General features: G+C 33.2%; 1 protein-coding gene across 1 annotated transcript; it reads right to left on the bottom strand.

The window, feature by feature from the left end:
• Positions 1 to 5,805: 5,805 nt before the first annotated feature.
• LOC138897786 (uncharacterized) lies at positions 5,806 to 6,381 on the bottom strand. Its single transcript, XM_070183800.1, has 2 exons — positions 6,070 to 6,381; positions 5,806 to 5,985 (listed from the first exon to the last, which is right to left on the bottom strand). The coding sequence occupies exons 1-2, from the start codon at positions 6,379 to 6,381 to the stop codon at positions 5,806 to 5,808; spliced, it is 492 nt and encodes a 163-aa protein (XP_070039901.1).
• Positions 6,382 to 13,531: the final 7,150 nt, after the last annotated feature.

The raw sequence follows: 13,531 nt of genomic DNA, 5'->3' as shown, positions 1-13,531 counted from the left end.
AATTAGCAAAGATGCAGTTGATGATCAATGTGATAATTTAGATGTGCATGTAGAAGATCATTATGAAAGCGATTATAGAGATGCGCATCTAGAAGATGAAACTGATATTGGCATTGAAATTGGGAAAGGTTAGATAAATTTTTTGAATTTGTTATCATTGAAATTTATATTCAATAGCGTAATACATATAAACTTTTTTGTGATTACAAATGTGTGTAGAATCTTTTGATGGGGTGCAAGTTCAAGATGGAATGGAATGTCAAGACTAGGAAAATCCAAAAGAGACAAGTGTAACAGAAATAATTTGTAAATCTGGAGTGCAATCTCAGAATTTAGAAAATTCATTGGGAACAAGTATAAGTGAGATTGTATACAAATGTGTTGAAGAAATATATGATCTATCTACACCTCTCTCACTTAAAGAGAAATTTGGAAATCAAAATGATGCCAATCAAGGTTAGGTGGAATTTTCATGATATGTTGAATGTTAGTTTTAGTAAACTATTAGTAACAAGTATTAATTGTAAATGTTACAGAATCTTTTAAAGCTACAAGGAAAGAAGATGGAGTGGACTATCAAGATGATGAAATTTCAAAAGAGAGAAGTGGAGGACAATCTCAAGACATAGAAAATACCCAAGGAACAAGCATAAGTGAGATTGTTTGCAAATGTATAGAAGGAACATATGATATCTCTACACCTCTCTCTCTTACAGACAATATTAGAAGCCAAACAAATGCTAGTCAAGATAATGATTTAATTGGCATGATCTTGACAGTTGCAAAAGGTTAGATGGAGTTTTATTCATCTTATACATGTTTGTTTTAATCAAAGATTAGTAACAAGTACTAATTGTGTTAACTCTTGTAAATATTTTGCAGAATCTTGTGAACTTGTAATCGAAGAACATGGAGAACAGTTGCAAGATAAAGAAAATGCAATCAATATGTCAGCTCCATTGTCTGTTAAAGAAATACAAGAAGGCATCATGGCCAACACAAGTATTGATTGTGTCCTTAATATTGTATTCATAATTCAAATTGTCAGGACATTTCAAAAATTATGTCCTTAGTTTTTGTCTCTTCATTTGACAATTTGTCATAGAATTGACGACTTGTAGCAAACTAATGTATATGTAGTGTTGCTTGCAGAGCAAAATAAAAATGAAGCCGTTAACCAATATACTAGGAAAAGAAAGAGAGATAGTATTGGGTTTGATGGTCCATCATTTGCTATTCTTACTCCTACTCCTCCGACTACACAAGATGGAGTGGACTATCAAGATGATGAAATTTCAAAAGAGAGAAGTGGAGGACAATCTCAAGACATAGAAAATACCCAAGGAACAAGCATAAGTGAGATTGTTTGCAAATGTATAGAAGGAACGTATGATATCTATACACCTCTCTCTCTTACAGACAATATTGGAAGCCAAAAAAATGCTGGTCAAGATAATGATTTAACTGGTATGATCTTGATAGTTGCAAAAGGTTAGACGGATTTTTTTTCATCTTATACATGTTTGTTTTAATCAAAGATTAGTAACAAGTACTAATTGTGTTAGCTCCTGTAAATATTTTGCATAATCTTGTGAACTTGCAATCGAAGAACATGGAGAACAATTACAAGATAAAGAAAATGCAAGCAATATGTCAGCACCATTGTCTGTTAAAGAAATACAAGAAGGCAGCGTGGCCAACACAGATATTGATTGTGTCCTTAATATTATATTCATAATTCAAATTGTCAGGACATTTCAAAAATTATGTCCTTAGTTTTTGTCTCTTCATTTGACAATTCATAGAATTGACGACTTGCAGCAAACTAATGTATATGTAGTATTGCTTGCAGAGCAAAATAAAAATGAAGCCGTTAACCAATATACTAGGAAAAGAAAAAGAGATAGTATTGGTTTTGATGGTCCATCATTTGCTATTCTTACTCCTACTCCTTCGACTACACAAATGAGCATTGATGAGGGTTTGTCTATGGAGGTTGAAGGAAATGTTGAAGAAGAGCTTGGTCGAGGGAAAAGGAATAAGAAGCTTAGTTGGAAATTGAAATCTCCTTTTAAACAGAAAAGAAAAAGAGGAACATCGATGGCGCACAATGAAACTACTCCCAAGTATACAGGCTGGATAAAATCAAAATATACTCGTACATGTATTTTTCATTATGCCAAAGATGATGAAAACTTATTGAAGAAATTCATTGGGTGGTTGGGCAAGGAGAAAAGGAAAAGTCGCAAAAAAGTGTAAATCCCTAAATGTATTCATTATTTCTTAATTGCTTACATTTGTGTCTTGAACTTGTAATTTTAAATTCAGAACTAAGTGTATTGAGCTTCCAACTCTAACTTCATGACTAAATATCCTAAATTTTTGAGCTTGTAACTCTAAGTTAAGGATTAAGTGTCCTTAACTTTTGAGATTGTAAGTCTAAGTTCAGGACTAAGTGTCCTTAACTTTTTAACTTGTAACTGTAAGTTAAGGACTACCTGTCCTTAATTTTTGAATTTGCAACTCTAACTTCAGGACCAAGTGTCCTTAATTTTTGAACTTCTACTCTAAGTTCAGGACCAATTGTCCTTAACTTATGAGCTTGTTACTCTAAGTTCAGGACTTTAATTTATGAGCTTGTAAATCTAAGTTCAGGACTAAGTGTCCTTAACTTTTGAACTTGTAACTGTAAGTTAAGGACTACCTGTCCTTAATTTTCGAATTTGCAACTCTAACTTCAGGACCAAGTGTCCTTAATTTTTGCACTTTCACTCTAAGTTCAGGACCAATTGTCCTTAACTTATGAGCTTGTTACTCTAAGTTCAGAACTAATTATCCTTTAATTTATGAGCTAGTAAGTCTAAGTTCAGGACCAAGTGTCCTTAACTTTTGAACTTGTAACTGTAAGTTAAGGACATCCTGTCCTTAATTTTTAAATTTGCAACTCTAACTTCAGGACCAAGTGTCCTTAATTTTTGCACTTTTACTCTAAGTTCAGGACCAATTGTCCTTAACTTATGAGCTTGTTACTCTAAGTTCAGGACTTTAATTTATGAGCTTGTAAGTCTAAGTTCAGGACCAAGTGTCCTTAACTTTTGAACTTGTAACTGTAAGTTAAGGACTACCTGTCCTTAAATTTTGAATTTACAACTCTAACTTCAGGACCAAGTGTCCTAAACTTATGACCTTGTTATTGTAAGTTCAGGACCAAGTGTCCTTAATTAGGAATTGAGGACTAACTTATAAACTTTCTAACTTTGATATTTTCAAAATTTTCAGGGGACAAACTGATATATATGCTGAGGATAATGGTGTGAGAAAGAATCCATATAAATTGTACCATCAAGAAATCAGTAGCAAAATGTTCTTCCTTGAGCTTGCAGATAGTAGCTTTGTACTTGATGATAAGGTTTGATAATTCACAAGGCATTTGTTTTCTTTCTTCTTAATTTATTATTTTTAATTATTTATGATTGATGGATTTTTTTTCTTTTTTGCCTTTTTATGAAGCATATTGACATTGCCCTGTATTATTTGAGAAAGAAGGAATGCTACCACCCTTGCGCCCATCCTTTTCGTTGCACAACTACAGATATACTTTTTGATAACTATATGCTAATTGTGTATAATGATTTCAATGAAGATGCTTCAGATTTGTTTTGGTGTGATGATAATCAGTTGGTTCTTACACAATATGTGTGGGGTGACAATCGTAGATGTTGAATTGCTTGGACAGAGGTTGATAAAATCTTTTTTCCATGTCGGCTTCCTTCAGAAGATAATGATACTTTGACACATTTTCTTTTGGGGGTATTGGACTTGAATGAGAGAAGGATTGATGTGTACGATTCCATATATAGTGAGCCATATGAGCAAGGAATGAAACACATTGAAATGTATGCACGCATGATCCCCCACTTGCTAAAGTTCTCACAGTTTGAGAAAAATCACAAGTCTTTTGGAAATGCATTCAACAAATTTGATATTCAGTGGCAAAGATCACCACACCAAACTGGATCGTACGTGTTGTCATTTGCTATATAATTTATATGTACTTTAGATTTATTTTATTAAAGATATTGTTTAATTGACTCCATATCTTACATTTTTCTTAGGACTGATTGTGGTGCATTCCTAATCAAATATGTGGAGTTGTTGATGATGGGAAAGGATATGGAGAAATTCCAACCTGAGGACATATCAAACTTCAGAAAAGAACTTGCAGCAAATCTTTGGGCACATGGAGAGTGGAAAAAAAATTCTGGTTATGATACACCACTAGAAAATGTCGGCGACAACTATGATAGTGAAAATAAAACTTCTTGCCCAAAGAAGCTGTAGTGTAGTTGTAAAGAAAGTCAGCTGTAGTGGAATTGGTATAAAATTGCTGTAAAGAATCCATATGAATTCTGAAAAATCCTGTAAATTGTCACAAGGCACTTTATTTTGTTTGCATAGCATAATTTTTTTGTCACAACTATGCTAAATTACAGTTTCAGCAGTAATATGAAGGCACCGTGTTATTAATTTCTTTCTTTCATTTAACTATTGATTTGTCCATTTTTTCACAGTTTTAAAAGGCCAATCTTTGATTAAATTGTCTTGAAGTTTTTAGAAATTCAAAGCAACACACATTGATTGTTGTAGAACTTCAGAATCTGTTAACTACATCCTTATTTGTTGAAGGATGAAAATAATATTCAAGACATATTTTTTTAAATGTGCCAAACTTCTGGAATATAGACAATAAACTGAGATTTCCAGAAGTAAGGACATTTTAAAAATTTATGTCCTATATATTAGATTCATACTTCAAATGTTCAGGACGTTTCAAAAAAATATGTCCTGAAGTCTACTTGTACCAATCTCATTTTAAAAATAAGATGTAGCAAGCTGCAGATGTCAAGTTTTATAACTACTGATTTGTCCATTTTAAATTGCCAGTCTTTTATTAAATCTGTAGAGATATAGGAAAAGATACATTGATTGTTGTAGAACTTCAGGACATTATGTTCATAAGTGTCCTGATTTGTTGAATGATGAAAATAATATTCAGGACATATTTTTCTGAAATGTCCTGAACTTCTGGAAATCTAGATAATAATCTGAGATTTCCAGAAGTTAAGGACATTTTAGAAATTTATGTCCTTAATATTAGATTCATACTTGAAATTTTCAGGACTTTTAAAAGATTATGTCCTTAAATTTTACTTGTACCGATCTGATTTTAAAACTAAAGATATAGCAAGTTGCAGGCGTCAAATTATATAAAGAAAAGGATTTTCTTGTTTACTTACCGAAAAAATAAAATTCCATAAACAATAATTGGTCCGACAAAGGTAAATTGAACTCCCAGAAAAAGAAAAAGAAACAAAGAGCACGTAAGCGCAAAGAAACTTTGAAAATTCAGGACATCTTTTATATAACCATCTGCTAATGTTTACTTGCTCAAATAAAAACAATCTAAATGAATCCAATTTATAGCAAAAACTTAAAAGAGTAGATAAACATAAGTGGATATATCTATTATTCTCTATGCTTCCTTGAAAATGGATGGACTGCCGGAGAATATATACAAGATATTCTATTATGACCAATTCTTCCGCAATGACCACATTTGAATGTTATTTTTGATGATTCGGTAGCTGGAATATGCCTTTTCTTCTACCTTCTACCTGGCGGGACTTTGAAATCTGAAGGTTTAATAATTTGTGACTTAACACTCTTTGGTATAATCCAAGAATCCGTATGTCCTACACGATGTATTTGTCTTTCATATGTTTTCAGCCAAGATTCCTTTAAGTACTAGTCCGAGCAGAAATTGGACTTCTTGATGTTTCTCTTCTCGATAGTTGCAATTGCATGTATACATGGTAATTCATCAAATTGAAACTGAAAACAATCACATGTTCTTTTGTTTAAGTCCACCAAGAAAGTAATTCCTTCTTCCTCAACTCTAGAACGCCATGAATTAACAGGGAAGACCTTCAAAGTTGAAAAACTATAAGTTAGTACATTATGTTAAATTATTATTAAAATAATAAGCTAAAGTAAGAACACAATATTTACATTTAAAGTAAAAGCTAAATCTATCTTTTTCTTCAATTCCTCTTCTACCCAACAAGAAACGTCATAAAAAGTTCCTTCTGCTTCATTTCTTCTTTCATAAAACCAACGTTGTAGCTTCACTTGGATGAAATCCATCATTCTTAATATAGGCAACTCCCTTGATTCTAATAGTACAGAATTCATTGACTCAACTATGTTTGTTGTGAGCATGTCATATCTTCGCCGTGGACTACAAGAACATGCCCACCTTTCCGATGGTTCTTCCATCAAGTAGTCAAAAGTCTTCTTATCAACCTTTGCTATATCTGACATGTATAGATCAAATTATTTGCGCCTGTATACTCTTGCAGCACTTTGAAAAAGTTTTATGACCTCACTTTTCACTTTCCTTCGCTTTAGGTTCTGCTCCAAATGATAGATACAAATCCCATGGTGGCTTTCAGGATATACCTTTGCAATGCCATGTGTAATAGATTGATGCCTGTCCGATAAAAAAATTAAATTGTCACGGCTCCCAATTGCATTGCGAAACTCACTAAAGTACCACTCATAGGAATTGTTATTTTCAGATTCTGCAATTCCAAAGGCTAGTAGGAATATTTGGTTATTTGCATCCTTTGAAACTGAAATCATTAAAACACCACGATATTTTGACTTCAAAAAGGTTGCATCAACAGCAATGACTAGTCTACAATGATTCCAACCAGCTATTGATGATCCATATGCATAAAACATATAAAGAAACCTGAAAATACAGTTTAACAGATCAAAGTTAAGGACATCTTGTCCTTAATATTTTCACTGCGTCCGAAGATTTTTCGTTTATACTTGACATGATAAGTCAATCATACCCATTATTTAAAATAAAGTAAAAACAATTTCTTTTGACATTTGTTAGATTTAACTTTTACATTTTATTTTTCTATTTTAAGTTACTTTCAGGTAATTTAATATATTACTATAGTATATTACTAATTTTATTAGATTGTTATTATGATACTTATTATATTAGTCTTGTCCTTAACTTTTACAATGCACACATTAAAGTTAAGGACATCATATCCTTAACATTTTCAGTGCACACATCAAAGTTAAGGACACAATGTCCTTAACATTTTCAGTGCACACATCAAAGTTAAGGACAACTTGTCCTTAACTTTTAGAATGCACACATCAAAGTTAAGGAAACCATGTCCTTAACTTTTACAATGCACACATCAAAGTTAAGGACACCATGTCCTTATTATTTTCACTGCACATATCAAAGTTAAGGACACCATGTCCTTAACATTTTCACTGCACACATCAAAGTTAAGGATACCATGTCCTTAACTTTTTCACTGCACACATCAAAGTTAAGAACACAATGTCCTTAACTTTTTTACTGCACACATCAAAGTTAAGGACACCATGTCCTTAACTTTTACAATTCACACATCAAAGTTAAGGACACCATGTCCTTAAGTTTTTCACTACACACATCCAAGTTAAGGACACCATGTCCTTAACATTTTCACTGTACACATCAAAGTTAATGACAACTTGTCCTTAACCTTAACAATGCACACATCAAAGTTAAGGACACCATGTCCTTAACTTTTACAATGCACACATCCATGTTAAGGACATCTTGTCCTTAACTTTTACAATGCACATATCAAAGTTAAGGACACCATGTCCTTAACTTTTACAATGCACACATCAAAGTTAAGGACATCATGTCCTTAACTTTTTCACTGCACACTCAAAGTTAAGGGAACTATGTCCTTAACTTTTACAATGCACACATCAAAGTTAAGGACACCATGTCCTTAACTTTTATAATGCACACATCAAAGTTAAGGACACCATGTCCTTAACTTTTTAACTGCACACATCCAAGTTAAGGACACCATGTCCTTAATATTTTCACTGCACACATCAAAGTTAAGGACAACTTGTCCTTAATATTTTCACTGCACACATCAAAGTTAAGGATACCATGTCCTTAACATTTTCACTGCACACATCAAAGTTAAGGACACCATGTCCTTAACTTTTTCACTGCACACATCCAAGTTAAGGACACCATGTCCTTAGCTTTTTCACAGCACACATCAAAGTTAAGGACACTATGTCCTTAACATTTTCATTGCACACATCCAAGTTAAGGACACCATGTCCTAAAGTTTATAATACAGACTAATAAACTCTTTTTGATTGTTTACCTGTTGTTGTCGTCTATCTTTATGTTAGTGTATGTTCCCGGATTTTTACTTTTCATCATATACAAGTATGAAGACAATAATTCATAATTCTCTTCAGGAGTTCCTCTTATTAAAGCTGAAGCACGTTGAATAGCACGCCACGCCTTGTGATAACCAATGTCTAGTCCAATGCAATTTTTGTATTTCTGCCGTGACAAAGGCTGGTGTAACTTCAAACCTTGGATCTCGAAGATTGTCGATAATGTAACCACTAATCAACTTTGAAGTTGCATGCCTTTGATTAGCTTTCATAGTGTTAACTGAGCAGTCATGATTTTTCTCAATCTTTACTATCTTGAATAGTGTTGAATCTTTAATTCTGAAAGCACACACACACCACCCACACCTATCATCATTGTGTTTCAACGAATATCTTGTTGAGCTTGATCTAACAACCTTGAATTCAAAATGTCCTTTAACTGCTATATTGGAAAAACAGTTAATTATACTCTTCTTTTTATCAAATATTGATCCAGCTTTTATTTCATCCAACGAAGCATTTTCTCTTAATATCGTAGTTGGGAATTCTTTTTGTTTCGAATTTGAGCTTCGTCTAGTTAGTTAAGTAAAGGTTTTTTCAGCAACTTCTTCTATTACCGGTGCACTCTCTAAGACTTGAATACCCAAAGCTTGTTCGTTGTCAATCTCTATAATACTTTGTCCTTCCACTTGAATAGAATAAAATGTTTGAAGCACCTCTTCAGTTATTGGTTGAGCTTCAACCACATCTATTTCCATTATCTGTTGGCATTTGTCTTGATTGTCTTGTTGAGTTTCTATATTGACATGTTCAAAGGTGCTTGTAGAACCAAAAACTCTTTCTGAAACATCAATAATGAAATGACAGCCCTTGAAGAGTGAATGACTTTTTAGTAACTCTATACATGTGTGAAGATCTAAATCTTTGGATACAAGCATTCCTTGCTTGTTCCCAGATTGATATCAAACCATATCATTGCTTCAAACTTGTCTCTATCCAATTCAATTACTTCAAAGACCTGGTTAATGAAATCTTCAAATCGAATTGCCTCAGGTACTAGAACAAGCTTTGTTTGATGATCAAGATACTTATAGTCTGCAGTCCATCTACCATTAAAAGCAACTATAATACATATTGTATCCATCCTGCAAGTCAAGAAAATGGAAAATTCAGGACATATTTATACAACAATCGTGAAGTTAAGGACATGATGTCCTAAACTTTATCAATACAAGGTGCAAAACACAGGACACTATGTCCTTAATATTTAGAACAACAGTCATGAAGTTAAGGATATTATGTCCTAAACTTTATCAATACAAGTTGCAAATATAGGACACTATGTCCTTGATATTTACACAGTAGTCACGAAGTTAAGGATATCATGTCCTAAATATTATTAGTACAAGTTGCAAAAACAGGACACTATGTCCTTAATTTTTATATAGTAGTCATGAAGTTAAGGACATCATGTCCTAAACTTTATCAGTACAAGTTGCAAAAACAGGACACTATGTCCTTAACTTTGATGTGTGCAGTCAAAATGTTAAGGACATGGTGTCCTTAACTTGGATGTGTGCATTATAAAAGTTAAGGACATGGTGTCCTTAACTTTGATGTGTGCATTGTAAAAGTTAAGAACAAGTTGTCCTTAACTTTGATGTGTGTAGTGAAAATTTTAAGGACAAGTTGTCCTTAACTTTGATGTGTGCAGTGTAAATGTTAAGGACAAGTTATCCTTAACTTTGATGTGTGGAGTGAAAATGTTAAGGACATGGTGTCCTTCACTTTGATGTGTGCAGTGAAAATGTTAAGGACATGGTGTCCTTCACTTTGATGTGTGCAGTGAAAATGTTAAGGACATGGTGTCCTTAATATTTAGAACAATAGTCATGAAGTTAAGGACATCGTGTCCTTAACTTTATTAATATAATTTGCAAATACAGGACACTATGTCCTTAATATTTAGAACAACAGTCATGAAGTTAAGGACATCATGTCCTTAACTTTATTAATACAAGTTGCAAAATACAGGACACTTTGACCTTAATATTTTTTAGAATAACAGTCATGTTAAGGACACCAAATCCTTAACATCATGTCCTCAATATTTACAGAACAATCACAGAATTAAGGACGCTATGTCCTTAACGTTATCAATACAGAAAAGAAAAAAAAATCAAATTCCTAGCATCTTATTCTTCAGTAACGAAATAAAAATCCACACAAACACACAAAAGCATATAGAGATATCTGAAACTTTAGAACTTACTGTAATTTTATGGTGAATTTTGGACGAGAAAGTTGAATTCTGAACTTAGACCGGAAGTTTGAAATCGGAAGAGAAGCTTCTGCAATTTTGGACGATCACAACAATTCTCTGCACGTAAGTTTGCACGTAAGTTTGAGCTGCTGCTGATCGTAAATAAGGAGCGTATGTATCAGCGAAATCCTATATCACAGAAGGGTATTTTCGTCCGGGCGGGTAAAAGTTTATTAAAGCAGTGGCTAAAGACTAAATACATTTAAAACAATGGCTTAAAAGTAAATATATGTGTTATTACTGGCTATCTGTGCACATCATGTTGGTTGCTATCATTAAAAGACTGACCCAAATTAAAAGTGATCTACTAAGGTTTAAAGTTAAATGGGTCTATAAGACATCTCCTAATGTATGAGGTCTAATTTATAGATACCCGAATGTAATTTTTAATTTAATGATGAGCTAAATTAGAATTACATAAACTGTGTACATCTATAAATATGGTTATGGTCCCCAAATCAGACGCCGAGGTTCTTTTCTAATATCCCATTGGTCGAAAAGGGAGAGCAGTCTTCTGTGCAATTCTTACGTCTTGATTTGGAAGATCACTAACCGCAAGACGAACAGTTTCATTCGTTCTTATGGATTCAGGTACGCTTCCGCATCTAATTTTAATTCTCGATGATTTGACATGATAGTTCTTGGGCATCTTTAAAATAACTTAATTCTAACAATTGGTATCAAAGCGTTTCATGTTAAATTATTGAGATCTTTTAAAAGTGTAATTGAAATTTTGACGGTTATAGAAAAAGGTTGTTACAACCTCAAAGCGGCGTCGGTTCGGTTTGGAGGTTGTCCTCCCTTACTGTTGCCACCAAAAGTAAAGTTTGAGATTTCATCTACTATTGCTCTTTTAAGGATTAAAACAAGAAAAAGAAAACAGATTGTTGATTAAATTTTGTTGACGTCGCTTTTGCGACAATTTCAGAATCTGGAGGTTTGTCCCCTGTTAAGGTTTCAACAGTTAGAGAAGGATTGGGGTTTTCAATTTCCCTTAATGACATCTATTCATTTGTTATACAAGTATATTAATATTTAGTGCTTGTTTGTATGGTTATAGTTATTTTAGTCGTGTATAGATTCGAACTTCTTAACCTATAAAGTTAGGGTCACTGCTTTCTACTTTGAGCCATCAAAACAATGGATAAAAGTAAAAATTTCTTGAGTTTCAGTCATTGTTGTTTCAACGTGAATTTGGCAAATAGAATTGAAGGTTTGGTCTCCTTGCAGTAAGACAATTTGAAATCTTTTTCAATCACTGTTTTCATGTGAATTATTCTTAATTTTCTTATGAAAACATCATTAAAGAAAGAAGCTAAAGAAAAGGATTTTAGGCATAAACTTTGTGCGGATTACGGTATGCTATTTTGCCGCATGAAGTTGCTGCCAAACTTTGTGCGAATTACGGTGTCTTTGGTTTAGACTGCCGCCTTTGCGGCATATGTTTGCTGCCAGAAAGACTTTGGTGCATAAATATCTTTTTGTGAATCGATATATGTATTCATTTGGTGTATTATGTAAATACTGGCAGTGTATTATGCTTGAGGAACATAAATTGAGGCCCACCATTTATTTGTTATAGCTTGAAAATTTATATGTTTTGATTTGAAGAATTTAAATTTGAATATTGGTATAGTTGTATATATTTTGAGATAAATAAAGTCGAAACTTGATGTTGTCAAAGTGACCTCTCTTGTAGAGATTTATTTGTTTTGAAATATAAAAGGTACATGTAACCTATTAAATATTGATCGGCCCAAAGGAATGTCAATGTTTAACAGAATTACATGTGCATCTTGTGGTAATAAATGCGTGATAATTATTTGGTTTTACGTGTGAATAATAAATTGGCCCAAAGGAAGATTTATTATTTGACATGTTCTTTATTATCAACGTTTGATTACTACACCAAGATACCACTTACAGATTAATATTTTATCCAAAGATGAGATATTAATAGAGTATCTGGTACCTTGAAATGGGGTTTACCTTTATTCAAATTTATTTTTTATTTTGATTTTAAGTATTGCCTTACTTCGTACCATTGTGGGACTAGCCAGGTAGGGTTTTTGTCTAAGATAGCTAGTGTCAATGTTGTGTCTTACTATTTCGCTTTTCAGTGCAGGTCCTATTTACTAGCTATCGCTTTTGTTTTGCATCTTTCTTCTGGATTTCATGGTGTTCCTATTTTTCCTATGATTGCTGTGGTGATACTAATATTCTCTCCTTTTGTCCTTTTGTCTTTTTGTTTTCTTGAGCCGAGGGTCTTTCGGAAACAACCTCTCTACTCCTTCGGGGTAGGGGTAAGGTCTGCGTACATAATACCCTCCCTAGACCCTATTAGTGGGATTTTACTGGGTTGTTGTTGTTGTTGTTGTTTGATTTTAAGTATTATGTGAGCTTATTTCATTGTTTGTTGTTCTCTGATTCAGCTAAAATTACTCATGCAAATATTACTGCCAATATTAATTCAATTCCTATGTTGAATGGCACTAACTTCAAGTCATGGCAAGAGAATCTCAGCATTGTTCTCGGAGTCATGGATCTCAACTTTGCATTAAGGGTTGATTCTCCACCACCTCTTACAGATAAGAGTACCTCTAATGAAAAGAGGGAGATGGAAAGGTGGGAGAGATCAGATCGCATGTGAAGAAAACCATTCCAGAAATATTCAGGGGTACCATGTCCGATAAAGTTAAGACGGCTAAAGAATTTATGGTTGAAATTGAAAAGGTATTTGTCAAGAGTGAAAAGGCTGAGATTGGTACACTCTTGACAAGTCTGACTTCAATAAGGTATCGAGGCAAAAGTAACATCAGGGAGTACATTATGCAAATGTCTCATCTTTCTTCTAAGTTGAAAGCACTTAAGTTGGACCTCTCTGAGGACTTGCTAGTGCATTTGATTTTGATA

Source organism: Nicotiana tomentosiformis, chromosome 8 (assembly GCF_000390325.3).
Source record: "Nicotiana tomentosiformis chromosome 8, ASM39032v3, whole genome shotgun sequence".
NCBI classification, from domain to species: domain Eukaryota; kingdom Viridiplantae; phylum Streptophyta; class Magnoliopsida; order Solanales; family Solanaceae; genus Nicotiana; species Nicotiana tomentosiformis.
Note: the sequence above shows the minus strand (reverse complement) of the source record. Positions and strands in the feature narration are given on the sequence as shown.

What these genes read in the sequence shown, in the direction of transcription:
- LOC138897786 (XM_070183800.1), bottom strand. Translation starts at nt 6,381, where the DNA reads ATGTCAGATATAGCAAAGGTTGATAAGAAGACTTTTGACTACTTGATG. An exon ending in ATTTAGCTTTTACTTTAAAT is followed by an intron (nt 5,986 to 6,069) that starts GTAAATATTGTG and finishes TCAACTTTGAAG; the next exon opens with GTCTTCCCTGTTAATTCATG.